Genomic DNA, 22,450 nt, shown 5'->3' on the forward strand with positions numbered 1-22,450 from the left:
TGTGAGTTTGACAGAGAGAGTGAGAGACGTGAACGGATGACAATTAACGGTGATGCGTTGTCGGAAAGGAATTTCACGTGGTGTCTGTAGTCTAAAGTTTGTGGAAGAGAGATATAGAGAGTGTTGATTCTACTTGTAGTTGTAGAAACTATCAATTTATTGCTTTTTGTTGAATTTGAGAGAAAAATTTAGTAATAATATTAAACTTGCGAATACTTCTTCGGGAAAATACTTATAACATCTGATCAGATTTAACCCGGACTGACCAAAATTTATTTTTTTTAGATATTTCAGTATTGTTTTCAAGATAGGCTACTGATCCATGAGTGTTATAAGCCTCAACGTCATATTTTGGGAGCGCCATTTGCTAGATTGTTGAACACTTTCGACGGCATATGCCTAAGCCTCGTCTCGTCATCCGTAATGTTGCTTCCGATGGATGCAGGGTCCTCAGCTATGTTGTCACGCATTTCTTTTGCAACTTCTACTCAACGTCGTTTTTTGCTCAGGATTCAGGTATTTTGGTGGGAATCTAACATTGACCTCCATCATAAGCAAATCATCAAGCAAAATGCGTTTGGTCGATTCTTTAGAGATATTGAGAACCGGTGCTATCTCTCCGATGCTATCATGTCGATTTTCAAGCACTGTTTCTTTAACGTTTTCAATTTTTTTTTTAACAGTAATAGTCCGGGTTAAATTTGATCAGAGATAAATTAACAATAATGTGTTAATAAAATGTTAAGTTTTTTTTTAGGAAAGGATTAATTTAATGAATTTTACTAATGAATGCATGGTTTGTTGACGTATTCATACTAAATATTTTGGATAGTTGAAAAAGTCTTTTCGTATTTCTAAACAAACTTCAACTTATTTTTTTATATTTATAATGAACTTTAATGAACCAAATATATACCATTTTGGTCGACTACTTTTTGCCATTTTTCCGCTAGAGACATTATTCCATCAGTGTAAAACTATTCTGGTTTCTCGGCGAAAAACTGTTACAAGTAATTTTCACAGACTTCTGTTGAAGCCAACTTTACTCCATTTAGGGAAGTTCTGCATTGACCGAAATAAATGGTAGTTCGATGATGCAAGTTTAGAGCTATACGGTGGATGCATCAATACTTCCCAGCCAAACTCTCCCAGTTTTTTCCGAGTCATCAAAGATGTGCGTGGTCTAGCCTTGTCCTGATGGAAGACGAAGCCCTTTCTGTTGATCAGTTCTGGCCGTTTTTTCGATTGCTTGCTTCAATATCATCAGTTGTTGACAGTAAAATGTAGAATCAATCGTACGACCAGGCTGAAGCAGCTCATAGTGGATGATTCCTTTCCACTCATATTGTTTTTATTAATAAGCTAGGCACCTAATTTCTTAATTGAAAAAACTATTTTTTTCTTAAAACCATTTCCTTTTGAACTCAAATATATTATAAAATTTTATGTTTTATTTCAGCTATACCTGAAACATATCCTTGGAAAAGAATTGATGAAGTTCCTAAAATTCAACTCGTGGTGAGTGCATACAATTTTTTCCCGAAAATCTAACAGAAGTTTATATTTTCTGCTAAAATAGTTAATATTTATGGATTAAATACTTTTTGCATACCAAACTGGTGATAAAATTTTGAATAAAGAAAAAATAAAAAAAATATTCTTCTAAATTGTTTTCGTATTTAAGAATATTTAATTCAAGAAAATCAAGTTACACACTAACAAACAAGACTGTCTGTATATATTAAACTGCACTTCAGCACAACATTTGCATTTCAAGTGCAAGTTTAAGTAATACCGCTTTGGAGTGAACAACAAAAAAAGTTGAGAAAAATATTTTCAAATAAAACTACTTGGTTTAGTAGCAATCTACGCAATGTTGCAAGCAATTCAAACGTGTTGAACGACAGCAACATAACATTAATTACACAAACGCTATTAAATGCATATTTATGAGCGCCGCCACCGTTGTTGCTGTTGTTGCGGACGCGCAATCTTGGCATGGTCAAGCGTCAAATAGCGCGCAAGTGGCACTTCAGGAAATCGCTGACGTGCGTACGCACACACACACACACACGCAGTTGGGTGCGAGTATTTGCACATGACACTGAAAAAACTAGAAAACCACTGAGTGCTGCTATAAATCTAGGTATGTACATATTTACAGACTCGCTTGTTGCGTTGCATGCTGCGGCAGCGGCGGCGTGGTGTTAGAAAAAACCACAAGCGCACGCATGCGAGCCACCGCGTTTGCGCCGCTGACCACCAAATCCATAAACCTTTGACGCTGTCACAGCAGCTGCACGCTCACACATACAAACATATATATTTACAATGTTGCATAAATAATTCCAAACACCTCATCGGGCCAGCCGCGCAAGCTGCCGGCCAACCACTTTGCGCGCGATTATAAGATAGTTTGTGTGTGTGTGTGTGTGTGCTTAAGTGTGTAAGTACATGCCTCATAGAAGCTTGAGTGCCGCTTAAGTGCGTAAGATACAATATGACGTGTGTATATACATAAGTGTATTTTTTAGATGTGTATATATGTATGTATATGTGTGTATGTATGCATAAGCCTTCATAAAGGTGAATGGTACTTCTGCGTGTGCTTTTATTTGTCGTCACTTATTTGAATATACATACTATATGTATGTATATATAAGTACGTGTGTATATAAATATACATTTTTACATAAGTATGCATGCTAACGTTATGCCGCGTATCTACGCATGCGCCAAAGTGCCACATATGCTAAGTGCCAAGTTATTGCAAAGCAGCGACATTGAAGTCTTAGCCGGAAGGTTTGAGAAATTATGCTCGCCGAGTTTTAACAACGTGGACGTGTGAATCTTGAGGAAGTGCGGCAAATGACTTAAGACATGCCGCCGTTAAAATAATTACAGTTGTTGTAATGGCTATTTACATATGTACATATGTAGCCATAACACTTTTCTATGTGAATTTTTATTTCTGGACAAATAATAGTTTATTAGGTTGGTGGCTCTGTTGCAAAAATAATTTCATATAAAAATATTTTATTTTATTTTTTACATTAGGCACACTGTAAAATAGAAGTTTATATATGTATGTCTTTTTGACAGGGTAAGGAAAGTTAATAAGTGGCAGCTCTGTTACAAAAAAAAAATCAGAAACAAATTATTTAAAATGTTTTGGCATTTTCCAACCTCTAAAAAAGAAAATTTGTATTTTAACCAAATAATAAAAAAAAATAAAAAATGGCAACTCTGTCACAAAAAATTTGAGAAAACAATTATTTACAATTTTTTGGCACTGTCTACTCTACGAAACACAAAAGTTGTATTTGTAACCGGATAATGAAAAATAAAAGGTGGCAACTCTGTCACAAAAATTTTTCAGAAAACAATTATATAAAATTTTTTGACACTGACTACTGGGTTAATAGACAACATTATGTTGAACTGGATAAATAATGTCAAAAGGTGGCAACTCTGTCACAAAAATTTGGGAAAACAATTATTTACAGTTTTTTGACACTGCGATCTCTGTTAGACAGAAAACTTTTATTTCTGAAAGGATATGGAAAAATAAAATGTGGCAACTCTGTCAAAAAAAAATTTCAGAAACAAATTATATTCGGTTTTTTGACACTACGAACTCTGTTAGACAGAAAGCCTTTATTTCTATTAATTCGGCCGAAATGGTTTTCTACTATGGCAATACCCCGGATCACTCCTCTGCTATGGCCACTGCCAAAGTAGTCAAATTAAGTTACGACCTGATATCCTGTTCATCACAATCTCCGTAGATGGGTTAGAGAAGTTGGAGAATCGCTGGCTGAAGTGTATCGAGTTAAAAAGAGGCTATGTAGAGAACTAAGTATATCGTCAGTTTTTAAAATTTTCCTTGTCTTTTCGTATGCTAAGTACATATATACATATTATATTTATCGGACCAGGGGCGGATTCAGAAGTAGTTCTTAGTTTTCAATCGAACCGATCACATTTCAAGTTCTCCCATTTCAAAGAAAGATATGATTCAATTATCTCTAATTGATGAAATTGTTCTGATTTTACAGTGCCTCCAAAAATGTTATAGCTCTAGAAGTAGCCGAAAGTTTTTGAAATATTGTGATGATCTAAGAAACCCTGCTTGCTCTTGAATCAGTCTTTTTCTATATTAAAGCTCCAGCGTCATTTTATGATAACACTTCTAAAAATGCAGCTTTTTTCAATAAATTAAATAAAACATCAACGCAATCACATTCCAGCTGTATGGCAAGCATTTCGTGACAGCAAAAACAAAGACCACAATTGTCACATTCCATGCAAGCAATGTCTGCGAGAGCATCTTGCAACGCGCAGTATGCAAGCGAACGGCTGGCATGTAACTACAAATAAACGCTGCGAACGTGCAACAAATCACTAAATACACGCTGGCAACTAAACAACAACAGCCACAACAAAAACAACAACTTGCAACATCAATAATCCAAAAATAAACAGAAATGACCAAACGACAAATGACAAACGGCCGGCAGCCAAAAGCCAACGGGCGATAGACAGCCAACGGCGCACCAGCCGCGCAACAACGGGCCAACGGGCTATCACACGCGCCAAATGCGAGCAACAGCTTCGACACAATCGACACACTCATGTACTATATGTATATGCGTGCATGTGATGCGCATTGATTGCGACAAGGCAAAACTCACCTGTCCAGGAATGGTGTGGCCGAGCTGGAATCCGAACTGGAGACATAACTGTGATACCCCTCCGATTGTGCATACGACGATTGCTTCTGATGATGGAACAACATGGCTGGCTGATCGTAATAGGATGAGGCGCGTATGTTGTACTCCTCGAGGCCGGCTTGTGTGAGGCTGCACTGATCGCTCATGTCATCCTGTAAATGGACAGCGGAGAAGAAGAAGAAAAATGTAGAATAAGTAAATGCAAGCAAATATATGTATGTATGTGTGTATGTGTTTGTGTGTGTTAAAGATTGATTGAGTTGGTGGCAAGTTGTTTTCCCTGCTTATGAATATGTATTTGCGTGCGTAATGCATGTTGCATGCAGCACTTATAAACTAAAGTGGCAGCAACAAGCAGTTAACCGGCTAACTGGATTGTTTATTGTGCGTCTGGCTGGAGCGCTGGCGACCGCTAACTAACATTCTGCGTAATTTTGTGCGTTGCATGAATGCTGCTGCTGCTGCTGCTGGCACTATTGGTGTTGCAACAACAATTTAATAAAATGCGTGTTAGAATAAGTAAACAAAATGAATTGGAGAAACAGCTAGAGCAACACTGCCAACGCTTGTAACTAAACTATTTACAACAACAATTGTAACACGTTGCCACAGCGGAAGGAGTGGCAACATGCCGCAACGTGAAGTCAGTGGCAATCTCCGTGCGTATTGTGTTAGTTTAAGCTGAAATAACATGCCACATGTACATATGTATATGCAACTATATGACAACAACAACAAATCATTACATAACTTGCGGCGTGCACCGATAACGCCGATGACGCTGCCATTATTGATTAGTGTTCCAAGTGCCACGTCGCTTAGTTTTGCTGCCACCGTTGCTACTGTTGTTGTTCTTGTTATTGTACTTGCTACTTCGTATACATGTGCGTAAGTGCGTTGCACGGTGGCGCGTTGGCACAGCTTCCGTTGCGCAAAAGGTTGCTGGCCGCCAGTTGCCGTCGTCATCATAGTTGCCGCAGTTGCAGTAGCGGCAGTTTGCAGCAGTGGCAACAGCCGGTCAGTAGTGCGTAATCGCGCGCTGTTGCATGCCCTTGTTTTTTCATTTTATTTGCTCTTCTACTTCTTCTATTGCTCTCATTGTTGTTGTTGCTGTTGTGACTTGCAGTTCGTTTGTTTGTTGCCACATAAACGGTTATGTGCGCACTTGAAATTCTTGCAACATACCACCAGCCATAAGCTGCTAGAACTGCTGTACCAAAGTCTACTTACAACAACAACAGTGCAGCTGTGGTAGCAGCAACAACAAAAGGTGATAACTCCAAAGTGAAGTGCGTGCTTTTAAGTGTTGTTGTTGTTATGGTTGCTGCTACTATTGCTGTTGTCATTGTTGGTTTTATTAGCGAAGCTTTGTTCTTGTTCTTTTTGCTGATCTCTATGTTCATCTACTTAAATGCATGCATACATTCATACATATATACATATGCATATGCATTATTGTTGCTCGTGTGTGTGTATTATGCTTCTGGCAGCCGTTAGAAGTAAATTGCTGCATCATTACACACATTTACTCCGATGCAATGTATATCATAAGAATCTTCATGCGTCTTAAAACATATCATCCGCTGACTCAGTGGTAGACCAGCGTTCATAATTATGAGACCATCGCAGGAATAGTTGTCTAGAGATTTCTACTGGCAAAATATTTTCCGAATATTTTTCTATTGCTCTACCTTTTCTTATACATATTTAACCTTGGGCTTAAAGATATAACCAGATATCTTCACTAAAGAAAAATTCTTCTCTATTTTTATAGTATAATTTTTACAGTGAGCCGACTTTAAGCTCCTTTGGTTAATATACTGGAAAGCTAAAAAACTTCGCGTTTCTGGCATAAAGCCCACTTTGTCACTTACTTTCTGCACATTAGAGAATAAGAAATTTATAATATTCTACAGGGTGGCGGTCTAATTTTCTTTCTCAGCACTAATATAGGCAGGGTTCTGTAAACAGAACTAGTATAAAGACAGGTCTGTCATGACGTAGAGTTTGAGTTCAATTTTCTACCTGATATTTCATAAAATTATGATTTTGGCTGGCAGTTTCTATAGAATGATTTCCGGAACTTCCAAAGATCATAATAGTACTTTATACTAGTCAAAAAGAATAGGCTTTCTGTTATTCAAAAAGTCCTTACTCCCAGTTGATTATAATACATAATCTTATTGGTAAGTTCTTTTCAAGTTCAATTTACTCGCCAAATTCGGTCATTGCACATACTGTGTGGCACGTAGCCTCGTCCTGTTGAAACCAGATATTGTCTAGATCAACATCTTTAAGTTGCGGCCATAAAAAGTTGGTTATCAGCGATCTATATCGCTCTCCATTGACAGTAACCTTGTCACCAGCTTCATTTCACAAAAAGTACGGACCAATGATTCCAAAAACCACACCAAATTGTCAATTTAACTGAATGTAATGGCTGTTCATGAATAATTGGTAGATTTTCTGCGCACCAGAATCGATAATTTTATTTATTTACCATATCACTCAGATGAAAGTGAGCCTCATTAAAGAAGATGATTTTCTTAAAAAATCGTTATACTTTTTAAGGTAAAATCACCAAATTCATGACATTTCTTGAGTGAGAACAATTTTTTAGGGATTCAAGCCCAAATCCTTTCTCAAAATTCACCAGGTTGTGGTTTGAGACAGTCCTAGTTCTTGAGAAGGTCATGGAATCGACAAATTGCAGTCTTCAGCAACATTTGCCTGAACGACAGCAATACTGTTATTATTTCGAACGATTCTTTGCCTTATTGGCACTTGAACATTATGTAAAGAAAATATACGCTGGAAATTTTCAACAATTCAACGAATAGCAAACACAGGTGGATGATTATTACGACCATAAAATGGCAAAGGCGCACAAAAAGCTGCAATTGGAGAACGGTTATTTAGAGATAATAAAGTTAAAATTGAATAATTTGTGGACGTTGTTCGTGCGTATATCTTTCCAATGATAAACATAACTCAATACAATGAAAGAAAGTACAGATGAAGACATATTAAAAATGCACGAAATGACACTTAGAAATCATATCATCCCTATTGGAATTCCGGTATATGGAGTGTGCAGAATATTTATGAATAACTTCCGCTTGGAACGTACCAACTGAAATGAGTTCAATGAAAATGTGAGCGCTATTGAGCATTACGGATAAAATTCGCTTCCATTCATCTTAGAGTAATGATCTTCTTGATTTTCCTTTGATCACTTCTAAACACTAGACTGTTTTGTCGATCATCCATTATATTTTTAATTGAATATAAGGTGGTAACAGCAAGGAACACATATATAGACATAAGATCTGGTAAAAATAAATTCATTATTTTCATCGTTTTAGTTAGGGTTTTTATGGATGTTTTTGGCAAATAGTCTTCCAGTGCATGTCTTTGACATCAAAATTACCGGAATTCAATCAACGAAACCAAAATGTCATTGTCTGCTACAGTATGAGGATATTTACATTTTGAGCCGATCGGCTTGTGATTTCGCCTTTATGGCAAGAAAACCTTAAAGTATTTTCTCATATTTTACAATTTTTCTGCGATTTTCTGTTCCTACTCCTTGACTGGGAATATTAAACCAAGCAATCACAAAACTGGCTAAAATTGTTTTAGTACAAAATCTTGTCTTTCCAAATCAACACACAGATTACTAAAGCCATCTATTTGAAGAGTAATGGTTTTCTTTTTACTAGACCTTATGTTGTATTTGAGCTTATTGGGGGTAAAAATCTAAAGCTTTCGAAGACTCTTAGAATATAAGTTTTCCAGAATTAGTTCACAGATTATTTAGATGTTTTCATATTTAAAAGTAACAGGAACAACTTCACTATATTATATAACAACACTAATACAAATTGCAACTGAACTGCAATTTTCATAGATTTTTTAAGTCAAAAAAATTAAAAATTCTAAAGCCTTACTTAAAAAGCCGAATTTCTCGAGAAGTATTAATGATGGCAATTTTCACCTCGAACCTTTTTTATAGCAAATAAAATTTCTTATAAATTTGCCATGTTCATTTTTTCTACAGCTCCTGTCATTTACAAGATACTATATACAAAAAATGCGAAATTCTTGGAAAAATCGGGTTTAGAGCCCCGCACTACCTCGCCGGTGTGAGTTACGACTTTTTTGCACTGGGCACTTTTGTAGAGTGAACATTTCTGAGAAATATGCGTCTAAAGTCAAAGCCATGCCTATTTTATGGCCTCTGTAGGAGTTTAAAAATGAAAACTCACGATTGTAGTGTATTTTCTATGGAAAATTTTTACAGACCTTGGTCAAGTTCTTAATGCCAATATTAAGGGCTTAAATTTTCAGGGAATTTTTTTTAGGGTATTTCCAAGGAAATTTCGTGACGAGACTGAAAAAAATTAATAGTTAAAAAAAAACACCTTAATATATATATTATCGTACATATACACATGTACTTATATCTGTTTAAAAAACACACAGCATGGAAGTTCGATTTCCTTTCTCACCTAATTCATCGATTACTAATGAGCAGCGATTGCGGATCGCTTGATTGCTTGCCGATGATGATCGTGGAATAAAGGTTGACCACACGAAGTGCGTGGCAAAAGCGGATTAACGCTGTTGCAACAATAATAAAAAGTGATCAGCGCTTACTGCTAGAAGTACGCAGCACTCGTTGCAGCTGCTGGCATTACGTGGCGGCAGCATGATGCAACAAATTAACAACGAAGCATAAAAAGCGTTTGGAACAACAGCTAGAGTAACTTCCTCGCAACAACAACAACAACTTGCAACAACAATTACATATATAAAATATTGCCACGTTAGCACCATGACCTCGCACAGCAGAGAAACGGTCGCCTTGCAATGCTGTAATAGCAACAACAATGGAAAAATGCTTAGAAAAGCTGAAAAAGCGGTGAAAAGTTTTTGTTGTTACAGCAACAAAGCCGTCGAAAGCGGACGATCAACATAGCAATGACCACAATTTGTCATGCTCTTCAACCCATTGTCAGCTGCTGTCGAAGCAATAACTATGGCAACACTAACAACAACAACAACAATAATAATAGTTATAATACTAGTGGCAGCAACACAGCAACAACAGTTGGTTCGTAGAGTATCAGCCATTACCACAAAGCACCAGGCCCATTAGTAATGGCCAACGGTCAACTTCGCAAGCTGCTGCACAAACGCACTCGGCAAGCGGCCGAGCAGAGCTGGAGTGATGATACCGCAATCAAGCAATGAAGTGTGAAAAATACGAGGCAAAATCGTAATTGTAGGGGCGAAAAATAATATGAATAGCATGGGTTTATTTTTTTTCGTTGCTTTATTTTCAAATGCTTGAAAGAACTTACCGTTATTTATTTATCAGTTTTTTTCATTTATTGGTTTGCCTTTCTGTTTTCAACTGTGTTGGTTTAGACAACTTTGTGGCAAGGGCAATAAATCAGAGTTATGAGCGATATTGAGAACAAATTGAGGGCTTATTAGTCAAACTTGAACTTATAAAGTTGAAATATTTATGAAATCTACGAGAATTATCACGCCGGTTTAAAAAAATATAAATATAATTTATAGTATATCATATGATCAAAATTGACCCGAACTGCCAAAAAGCGACCCTTTAGTACTATTTTATATATTATACTAGTCTATATATAAGCCTCGGCTAGGATGACCTTATGTGCCTTCAGCGAATGGCCTTTAATGATTTCAATGGACTCATGGCGCATTCCTCGACGCGGATTTTTCAGTTTCGAAAATAGAAAAAAGTCGCAGGCAGCCACATCTGGAAAATTCGATAACTCTCGTTGCGTATTTGGCCAAAAGCTCAGTCACAATCATGCTAGAATGTAAAGTCTCATTACCGTGGTAAAAATTTCAAGAATTTTCTGCGCACAATTCCGGTCATTTTCGACGAATTACTACTTGTAAACGCCTCAAAACGGCCAAGTGGTATTCGATATTGACCGTTTGACCCTGTGGAACAAATTCATGGCTAACCACTCCATGGTAAACAAAGAAAACGATGAGCATATCTTTGACTTTTAATTGACTTGGACGTGGTCTTTTGGGTTTCGACAAAATTTTTTAATGCCTTTCGCTAGCTTTTTGAACAGCTTCGACGTCATATTCATCCCACGCCTCGCAAGCAGTAATGACGCATTTGATGAATGCATGGTCTACAGCTACGTTGGTAATCGTCTGTTTTTTCGATCTCTACTCGACGACTTTTTTGCAAAAGATACATGTCTTTTGGTAAAGATCTATCATTGACCCGTTTCATATTCAAACCTGAGTAAAGTTAATCAAAATTCGTTGGGTCGGTCCATATCCATATATTGAGATCCTCAGCTATTTCTCTGCTGCTTACACGACCTTTTTCAAGCACTGATCCTTTGACATTTTCGATGATATCGTCATTAACAGAAGTGGATGTACTATATGACTCAAATAAGGCAAGTTTTCGACGACTTCACGGCCCTCACTTGTGTTCGTGGTAAAGAAGACTTTCCAAAATTCTCCTTTCAATGATTCTATAGTCGCAATTTCACTGATAACACAAAAATTCACGCGAACTCGTTGTTCATTTATAACTCAAAAAACTTTTGGTTCTCACTACGGTGTGCATGCGCAGTTTAAATGAATCAGTTCGGGTCAAATTTGATCACACGTTATAAATATTCTACTGTAATAATCAAATTTCAGTATAAAAAAATTTGTTTAATCGTTTTGGGTTGCCACCTTATGAAGAAAAAACTTATTTAAGCCGATTTTAAATTCACGAACACGGAACAAGATGGTACCAAAACGTCCAAAAAAAACTATGTCGATTGCGTTTGCATGCAATGCGCAGCTTAAATGAACCAGTCCGGATCAAATTTGATCAGATGTTATAAATGTTATATGTGCTTTAAAAAAAGCAATCACAAATAAATTTTTTGACCTAACGGTTTTTTAAACTACGATTTTAATATTCCATTCTCAAATTTCGATATTCAAAAATTGTTACAAAATTTTTGGTAACGTGGCAACCTTATGAATAAAAATATTTTATTTAAACGAATTTTTAACAGTATACTTAATCAATCTCATATTTTACAACATATTTTTATACAAAATGCCTTTTTTTAGCATGAAGGTGGCATCTCTATTATAAAAAATAATTTTTTAGTTTTCGCTTTTTGGAAATTTTTTTTTTAATATAACGGTATATTTATAGAACTAACGATTTTTTAGACTACAGTTTTAACACTTAAATTTCGATTTTCAAAAATTTTTAAAATCAGTTTTTGTTATGTGGCAATCCTTATGAAAAAAATATTTTACTTAAACGAATTTTAAATAATTTTATTATACAATCGAAGATTACAACATATTTTTATACAAAACTCAATTTGTTTTAGCATTAGGGTGGCAACTCTATAATAATACATTTTTTTCAGGTTTCGCTTTTTGGAAAACTCTTTTTGCAAACTCCGCAATGTGTTCCTATTGTTGTAGATTTTGGATGAGTTCAATGAACGAGTATAAATCTTGGCCTTCATTGCCCTAGTTTTCGGAAAATATAGATTTCACCATTATGGCGGCAAAGAACTATTCACCACACCCTTTACATCGGTAGTCTACTGGCACAGAATATTTTCTTTTAGTCTAAAAAGTTCTTATATGGCAATCTTTGTTCACCTCAACTCGCCGGAAAAACTCCGAAATCATACATATCGAGAGAAGAATCTACCATATTGCCTCCCTAATAAACTATTTGCTTTAAAAAGCAATGCGGAAGAATCGTCCGAATTTTTCTTCCTTTTTCAGTCTAAAAATACCATAATAAAATCTTTAAGTACTTATGTATGTATGTACATATGTACTATGTATATTCGTACCTTTATCTAGCCTCTTTATTTATTGCTGTGAAATTCAATTCAATTCAAATAACGGTTGTTATATTTACGACAGAAATAAAAATTGGTGTTAAAGTTCAATGCTGAGCTCGGCCACCCGGTAATTCCTAACCATTCCGCTATTTGTTTTGTTTGTGTTGCACAAGCGTCGGTTTGTGGCATCTCACACAACAACATTTGGTGTTGTTGCATGGCTAGGAGCGGACGTTGTGCATTTGTTGTAGTTGCCTTTGGATGTGCAATCCGGCGCTGTAATTGCGGTCTGCTGCAAAAGGTCGTTAAGTCGCATGAATCAATTGCGATAATTTATTAAATTTAGCCATTGAATTGCAAAACTAATGCAATTAGCATAAATAAATCGCTGAAGTGATTTACATCGTAAATAAATGGGCGGTTGCGTATGCAATTAGAATATTTTAGCATTTGATGAGGTAACGGAGCTTAGAGGCAGGCCGCTGGTGAGGCAGGCATATTGGTGACTCATGCGTGTTTTGTTATGAGTACTAACTGTAAATTGAATTCACAAAGCAGTTCACGACTTCCGGTCTTACCAAGTATTCTCTGGGTAGCCAAAAATATCCGTTCCAAAGCGAAACATCCCTCGCGCTAATTTCGTCTGTCTTGGATCTAGCATAAACACCAACAACAACGTCAACCTCGAAATCCAACGCAGAATAACTCTTTGAAACAGGTGCTACTTCGGACTGAGTAGGCAATTGAGAAGTAAAGTCCTCCCTCGATGAACAAAGACCAAACTCTACAAGTCACTCGCCATCCCCGTCCTGCTTTATGGTGCAGAGGCATGGACGATGACATCATCTGATGAGCCGGCCTTAAGAGTGTTCGAGAGAAAAGTTTTGCGGAAGATGTATGGTTTTTGGCACATTGGAAATACCGAATACCGCAGTTTATGGAACGCTGAGCTGTACAAGATATACGGCGACATTGATATAAGTAGTTCAGAATGATTGAAAATACTCCAGCTCCGAAAGTGTCCCTCGCAGTACCCGCCTCGGGAACCACATGTTGAGGAAGACCTCCACTTCGTTGGAAAGACAAGGTGGAGATGAATATGATTACACTTGGAATCTCTAATTGGCACCAAACAGTGAAAATAAAGAACAACTGGTGCGGTGTTTTAAACTCGGCTATTGGACAAATTTTCTGACAAATATATACCGGAAATTTGAGCGAAATGATTCCAAGTCCAAAAAGTCCAGTCTAATCTACCATCTGTCTGTTTATAGCCTGAACAGAGTATATTAAGTTTGCCACGAGTTTTGCAATAGCAAGAAATCTTCGGAGGCCCTCTAACTATATGTAAAAGGTGATGTTCCCTACTTAAAAAACACACACACACACAGAAACTTCAAATTTAATGCGGAATGTTTAAGTGTTTATGAAAGTGACCGTCTTGTTGAAACCAAATGTCGTCGAGATCACGAGTTTCAATTTCAAGCATCAAATAATCGGCTATTATGGCGCGATAATGATCACCATTGACGGTAACGTTCCGGTATCACCGATGATTCCACCAGCCCAAAACCACGTCAAACCGTTGTATGAAATGGTACCTCTAGAATCTTTTCAGATTGGTCTTGGTCCCAAATTCGGATGCGACAATTTTACTTGTTCACATACCCATTGAGCCAGATATGGGACTCATCGCTGAATAAAAATTTGGCTCGAAAACATCGGATCTTCTTGGAAGAGCCCATAGAGTAAAGCTGCTATGTCTTTTGAGAAGGTCGAGCAGCTTCAGTCCTTGTTCATCCTCTCCTCATTTCACCTCATTTTTAGTTAGTAATATTTAAAAAATCCCACTGTGCATTTCACGCGATCATCTGACCAAATCATCAGCCAGTCGGTCAGTCAGTTAGTCAGCGCAGCGAAACCGACCCTCAACGCCTAACTGCTAGCTTTAATGCTTAAATAATACTCGCTCAGTTTGTTGGCAAAGCATTTCAATCGATGGCAATTGAGTGGAAAATCGAATAAACCAATTGTAAAGCCATTTAACTAGCAAATACTGTGAGTAAAGGATCACTTTCGCTACACAATGACCCCAACAACAAACAAAGCAACCAACAAAAAACAGACGAATAAAGAAAGTAAACAAATAAAAGCGCGAAAACAAATAAATACGTTGGCTACGGTGGCATGGCAATTGATATTGTTAAAATTATAGTATTTACATGCAGTTGTAGTTGTTGTTGTCACTGTTTGTTTTCCCACTAATCTGCGCCACTTAATGAGCACTTGAGGCGCTCGGCGGTGGATTGAGCGATCAAGCGCGACAACGAATTGCGTATGACGTAGCAGCAGGCGGCATGTGGCAGGCGCTGACAGCACCCACCGCGGTTGATCTTGTGAATGCACTTAAATTTACATATATGTACGTGTGTACTTAGATAGGTATACATTTGTATGTATGCAATGGATGGCACACGCAGTTGGGGTGATATACGCCTTACCTTTCCGTCCTGAACTTTTGTTAGAAATTTCTTTGTTTTGCCTTGCAACATCACATCTTGCTTTTGTTTTTGCTTATTATGGAAACCAAAATTTAAGGAAAACAAGAAAAATACGTTCGGTTGCAAAATACCCTTCACAATTAAAAAAGTTTTCTTATAAAAACTTGATTTTTAGGGTTCAGTTTGTATGGCAGCTATATGCTATAATAGTTCAATCTCAACGATTTCCTCGGAAATTGTAGGGCTGTCAGGTAAAATAATCGCGCTCGAATTTCGAAAAGATATCTTGTCAAATAAAAAAGTTTTCTATACAAGAACTTGATTTTGACCGATCAGTTTGTATGGCAGCTATAGGCCATAGTGATCCGATATCCTCGATTTCGACAAATAATAAGCCTTTTGAGAAGAAAAATATGTGCGCAAAATTTCAGTTAGATATCTCGAAAACTGAGGGAGTAGTTCTAGTATATAACATACAGAGGGATAAGACTAAAACGATTCAGCTCGATACGCTGATCGCTTATGATACATACACATAAGTATGTATGTATATATTTTATGTAATCTCCGATGATTCCTACTTGATGTTAGAAACCACCCAAATCAGATTATAAAAAGTTTGGAGACCACTGTGGTGCTTGAGAAAAGTTTTTTCGTCTGCAATTAAAATCTTCAAATAAAGATGGCAACAACAGCAAGAGCAATTAGGCGTGAAACAAAGCGAAAAGTCAACAAAACGCAGGGGATAAACAAATAAATTGAATTAAATTAAATTACTGGTGACTTTTCTTTGTTGTTTTTATTTTTGCCAGCAATTGCAGTCAAATTGCGCAGCTTATCTGCCAGCAAATTATTATTGTCTATGAGCGCTCAAGAGCTGGTGAAATTGTATTTTCTGCAAAAATATTGTGTATTATTTTTGTAAAATATTTTTCTTGTTATTTACGAGTATCTACCAAGTGGATAATTATGGCGGCGCGCAGTCATTTAAATTATTATTTGATAACTTCGGAGAGAAGCTGCGCAGATAAGAAAATAATGGGCACTTAAGTTCATGCATGCAATTATGTATAAGGCGGGACATACATATTTATGTACATGCATACATATAGATATAAGCACTTCTGTATATGCTCTCTGCATATGTACATGTAATAAATAATTTCTCCCTCTTGCGAGTGGCTTTTATATGCCGACTGCCGACTAAAGTAGTGAAATTTCATGCGCAGCCTTTACTATTGATCTTTGTTTGCTATCTAAGCACTTAGTAAATTGATAATTAAGTTTTTATGCTTGAGAGTAATTTAGTGTCTTTGCATAAATATATAGATATCCGGCCATTCGCATCCATGAAATCATCTATAATTAACCAAAATGTTTGTGATATCAACATAAAATTGTTCGTCGAAAATATTTGTTCGGAAAAGTAATCACTTATAAGTTAAGCTACTATTTTCCCACGATAATTTGGTATACGAAAGCAGCACGGATCCAAAGTCCGCTGGAACTGTCAACACGTTCACATTTTTCAATATTATTTTCAGTATTTAAATAGAGTATATTCTGCTTTTATAACAATGTACAACACTCGACGACCCAGTCAGTTGTACCAAATCAATGTTTTTATGAGAGATTGAGTCATAAGGACAAATGACATTTCTACGTGTTTCGAAGTTTGCTTCTAAAATTCAAATATTTGCCTTCGAATTCCGATATTGAGTTTATTAAAAAATCATTATTGCTTTCATAAGGTCAGACAAAGAAGCAAAGTAAATGGGTTTGGTAGTGAAGGAGGACAAGACGAAATATCTCCTGACAATCAAGCAAACAGTAGTCGCACTCGCGACTAGGCTCCCAGTCACTGTTGACAGTCATAACTCCGAAGTCGTAGATAATTTCGTCTATCTTTTTTTTCCTCAAACTCCAACGCAGAATAACTCTTGCCAACAGGTGCTCTTTCAGACTGAGTAGGCAATTGAGAAGCAAAGTCCTGTCTCGATGAATAAAAACCAAATTCTATAAGTCACTCATTATTCCCGTCCTGCTATATGGTGCATAGGCTTGGACGATGTCAACAACTGATGAGTCGACGTTGCGAGTTTTCGAGAGATTGGTTCTGCGGAAATTTATGGTCCTTTGCGCATTGGCAACGGAGAATACCGCAGTCGGTGGAATGGTGAGATCTACGGATACAGGACCACAATGACATAGTTCAGCGAATTAAAAGACAGCAGCTACGCTGGCTAGATTGTGTCGTCCGAATTAAAAGAAAACACTTCAACTCTCCGGGGGAAAACAGAGGAATACCTTCACTCCATTGGAGAGATCAGATGGAGAAGGATCTGACCAAATTTGGAATCTACAATTGGCGCCAAAAAGCGAGAGGGAAGGACGACTGGCGCGCTGTTGTAAACTCAGCTATAACCGCGCAAGCAGTGTTTACGCCTATAATGAAGAAGAAGAAGTCTCTCGGAAAAATTTGGTTTGTCCAATACTGAGAAAAATATTTGTTTCTGCCGTATAGTGTAAGCTTTTACGCCAAGTAGTCTAAAAATCCGTCAATATCCAGCTGTTCATACACATCGCATGTAATCACACTTTTTTGGAATAATTAATATTACCACATAAGCCTTCTTTGCTACTATAAGCTGACCGTCAAAAAACATTTTTGAGGATAGTTTTATTCAATTCGGTTTTTGAGAGTTAGGAAAAATATTCATGTATGTTTCTTAATGGTTTAAATACCACCAGAAGCAAAAGCCAAAAACTAATTTCAAAACATTCATTATATTTGAAAATTCAGTTTGATTTCGAAGGAAAAGATCGAACGGCCGACTGCATTTCAAAATGTTGAGAAGTCAAAACCTTTAACTCTTCGGAGTATATTCATCTGTTTGTCGCAAAAAGAAAGCTCAAGCAAAAATGTAGCTTTTGGTGTTTAAGGGGATATTCTGGTCAAGACGCATGAATTTTAAGCATTTTTTAAACTAAGATTAAAAAAAAATGAAAAACATTTCTTCCATCCATTTTTTTATATGATTTTTACTGACATTTTAATAATATAAAAAAAAAAATTGCAAGAAAAAAAAACAAAATTCGTCGAGATACGGGCCGGTGGAGTGGGGGCTTCAAAAAAAACGGTGCGCCCTGGTTGACGTGATTTCTACCCTTGTAGAGATCTAAAACACAAAAAAAAGAAGATTCTTCATTAGTATGGATGTCGTTATCGGGTTGACCATTTTCAAAAAAAAAAAAAAAAACAATAACAATATGGCGTCGACCTGAAAAAAAAAATCTTTGTTTGACCCGATTTTTTCGACCTTTTCGATTTTTTTAAAAATACTTCGAATCAAAATTTTTGGAAATTCAAGGCAGACACGATAGAGCATTGTATAAAGAAGATATATACCAAATTCAGTAGAACTTGAGATATCATATCAACCACCTCAAAAAAAGTAGTTTCGAGAAAAACGCTTTTAAAATTTTAGGAGACAATTCTAGTGAACACGGACGCCACGTCACAAAATTGGCTGTATCTCCGAAAAAAAGTCGAATTTTGAAAAATCCTTCCAAGGTCATATTTTTGAAAGTCTAAACTTTCAATATATGCAAAAAAAATTAATTTTTTCAAAATCCTAGACCAGAATACCCCCTTAATGTCAATTGGAATCGAGTTCACTTCTTATTGCATCAATTATGCCAGAAATCGCGATATACATACATACATATGTAGATATAATAATGTGATCAAATTTTAAAATTTATACTTCGTGTGTTTTTCCAATCGGCAAATTTTTTTTCTTTAAGTTGGTAGTACTGTTAGTGACATCTTTGCTTAATTTCACCTCAAAATATTCATTAGTATTTGAGATACAAGTCGTTTTGTGAGGCTCTAAAAGTGATTTCTTCGATTTTTACTACTCGTATGTCTGAATTTATTGAACAAAGAAGTGCTATAATGCACCATCTCATATTGCGTTGGTTATTCGTGATCATTTCGCCACATTTTCAACTTGTATCGTGCCGCAACCGCCGCATTCTTCTGATTTCCTCCGCGTAACTTCTAACTCTTCAGCAAATTCACATGACCACTCCGAGGACACCGTTTTGACTCATTGGAGGATATGAAAGCTGAATCGAAGAAGGCTCTGATCTGATCACGACGGAAGATTTTTCCAAGTGCTATGATAACTGCAAAATTCGTTGGCGTAAGTGTATTGCAGCGGGAGCGGATTACTTTGAAGGAGATGAAATGGACAAAATTCACCTTTAAAATTGATCATAGATGGTCGTTCTTTGACATTAAACACCAATCATAAATACTGAGTTTATCACAGAAAAATGATAATGCTCTTTATTAGCACTACACATAGACAATAAAATCAAGTTCATCTCACATTGCGTGTTTAACTCGAGTTTAAGTATAAGTCATTTTGACTCGAGTTCACCTTATACCATATTACAAGATTAACTCGAGTTTATTGGTTGTTTTGGTATGATGTATTAACTACCCATAAACATGAAGTTAGAAAAAAAATTTAAATCCACTTTATAAACGCTGCACCATAAACTCGAGTTTTCCCTCTATTGCATGATTAACTCGAGTTCATTAATTGTTTTGACATGAGGCATGGGTCAGTTTTGTTGTTTATAAGAATACAACATTAATAATACTATTATGTGTTGAATTTTTTTTTTTTTAACTTTTACTGCAATAGCACCGCTTAAGTCGAGTTTAAGACGGAGAGTTAAGACACTATAGTATATTGATACAATGTTGTTTCACCGCGACTAGTATACTGAATCCCAGACAATGCTCAAATTGCTTTTGTTTTTGTTTTTGTTTTCTAACAAGATCATCAAAAACACCAACAACAACAATTGCCATTGACGCCACCAGCAACATTCTAGGTCATCACTGCATGTTGTTATCATATTGATGGTGTTGCTGTTGTTGTTGTTCTATGGACTTCCTCCTCGGCTGGTGGGTATTGACATTGTTGATTCTGTTGATTCTTTGAAAAATGTCTCCATTCGCTTTTCCCATTCATCAATGTCCCGGCAAACAGGCTAGGCGGCAACAACAAGAACAAAAACAACAACAGTATAACAAGAAAAGCTCCAGACAGCGTCAGACGATAGTAAGAGGCCACAAATAATGCGCGGCAACAAATAACCGCTATGCACAGTAGACAAGTCGAAAAACAACAACAACAACAATAGCAATTGGGGAAAACTAAGAATGCTGTGACTCGAGCAACAGTGAGAACCAACCGCAGTGCGCGCAGCGAAATTTTTAGTCACAACATTGTATGCACACACAAACATATACATACATATGTATGTATATGTATATGAATACAGTTATTGTATTATGTGGCAACAATGCGCTTAGCGCCATCGGCATTACCGTTCACCGCCGCCGACGATTGCCAGTCGTTGCAATTCCCATTTATATTTTACAAATGCTGTGATTTGTTGTTATTAATGTTGTTGTTGTTGCTACTTTCTTTCGCAAATTGTCAGTTTTCCCAGGACTACTGCTTTGGGCAGTTTCCTTTTTTATTTTTCGTCGTTGAAATATTAGCTTTGATGGAGTTGTTGCTGTAATGTGGTTCAGTGTTTTCGTTGTTGCTTATGTCATCATTTTGTGTGTTGCTGTTGTTTTTTTTTGTATATGCATTAAATACTTCGAATGAATCTTTTCACTGTCCTGAAGCTGCTCTGTTTTCCTCTGTCTATAAAAACTACCCATTTCTCTTTTCTCTATCGGGTACCCTGAGAACAAGATTATACACTTCCTTAGAATCTTCATACTTGCCAGTGTGTCCACAGAAGCAATCAGATAGAAGTTTCGACTGGTAGCTGGCGAATGACACGCGTGATATTTTGCTTCGAGGTCTGAATCGAAGCGGGATTGTGCGCATAGATTTTAGACTTTACATACCCCACAGGAAAAAGTCCGACGATGTGATATCACACGCTTTTGGTGACCAATCGACCGAGTCAAAACGTGATATTAACTGCTCAGCGTAGCGTTCTCTCAATAAATCGATTGATTGATGTCATATGTGGGAAGTGGCGCCGTCTTGTTGAAACCGAAAGTCGCCGAGATCACGAGCTTCGAGCTTCTATTTTAGACAACAAATGTTGGGTTGTCATAGCGCGGTGATGGTCGCCATTAATGGTTACGTTCTCACTGGCATCATTTTTGAAAAAATATAGATCGATGATGCCTCCAGCCCACAAACCAAACCAAACCATTGCCTTTTCTGAATGAAATGACAGCTTTTAATTCCCTTTGGGTTACTGAAAAAAGTAGCTTCACTTGAATCACCTATTAGTTCCTCGGTATAATATTGGATAGTATCCAACGTCGTTTATAAAAAAAAGTCGGGAAAACTTTAGGAAAAACTTTTTTTTTGTATGTAAAAGTAGAATGCTTAGGCAGATCTCCTCCATACTGCACCAACATATTCTCCAAAGTTCATTATATTCAAAAAATCAATCTTCTTTTTTCCGAAGAATATGAAAAGAGTTCATAGTTCTCAGTGGTATTACTACGGATCCGACTCGTCAGTGATTTCTTGTACCATCTGCAGAGAACTTAGGATAACCTAACTATTTACTCATTTGGACAAATCCACTTTCTTATCGAAACCTCTGAGTTAACGTAAACTCCGAGTAATTGAAATATTTTGATTGATTGAGATCTGGATAAAAAAAGTCATGAAAATCTTGATAGGGTTTTGTGAAAATACCTAAGCACTGTCATAAATATTTCTTGACTCACGGAAGCTGAGGAAGATCCAACCTCTAACCATATTACTAATTGTAAAATGATAACCTCTTATTGTTGTTTTAACGGCAGATAATATTTCTCGCATAATTTCGAAAATTGTTGTCAAGTGGTCCGTCTTTAGTCGGTTAAAAATTAGGGTCCGCTCCATTGTACAGTCGTGAGAACCTCTTCACTTACACTAAAACGATCGGTTTCCTTTATTTAAAGTCAATATAACCTAACCTAAACACATATTTGGACTATTCCATTTGCGAGTAGTTGTCGTTGAGTTGTCATAATCACCGAACAATTCGTTCATTCTTGAGTCTGGATGATGGTGGGAGTGGATGACGACGAAATTCAAGAAAACCTTGAGAACAACTTAATGGGTTTTGAGGAAATATTTAAGCACTTGCCATAGTTATGGACTCACGAAACCTCCCTCAAGCTCTAACCGCAAAACAAGTTATTATGCCAAGGGTAAACGGATAACCTCTTGTAGTTACTGAAGCAGAAGAAAATATTCCTTAAAAAATTTTGAGAAAT

At 36.7% G+C, this 22,450-nt stretch overlaps 1 protein-coding gene across 1 annotated transcript in view; it reads right to left on the reverse strand.

Moving 5' to 3' along the window:
• LOC120770991 (protein Shroom) overlaps positions 1-22,450 on the reverse strand; it is a 279,299-nt gene that overhangs the window by 190,166 nt on the left and 66,683 nt on the right. Inside the window, exon 3 of the mRNA XM_040098738.1 lies at positions 4,695-4,885. Within this exon, the coding sequence (XP_039954672.1) occupies positions 4,695-4,885 (191 nt within the window). The remainder of the gene's footprint in view (positions 1-4,694; positions 4,886-22,450) is intronic.

The sequence above is a fragment of the Bactrocera tryoni genome, chromosome 3 (assembly GCF_016617805.1).
Source record: "Bactrocera tryoni isolate S06 chromosome 3, CSIRO_BtryS06_freeze2, whole genome shotgun sequence".
NCBI lineage: Eukaryota > Metazoa > Arthropoda > Insecta > Diptera > Tephritidae > Bactrocera > Bactrocera tryoni.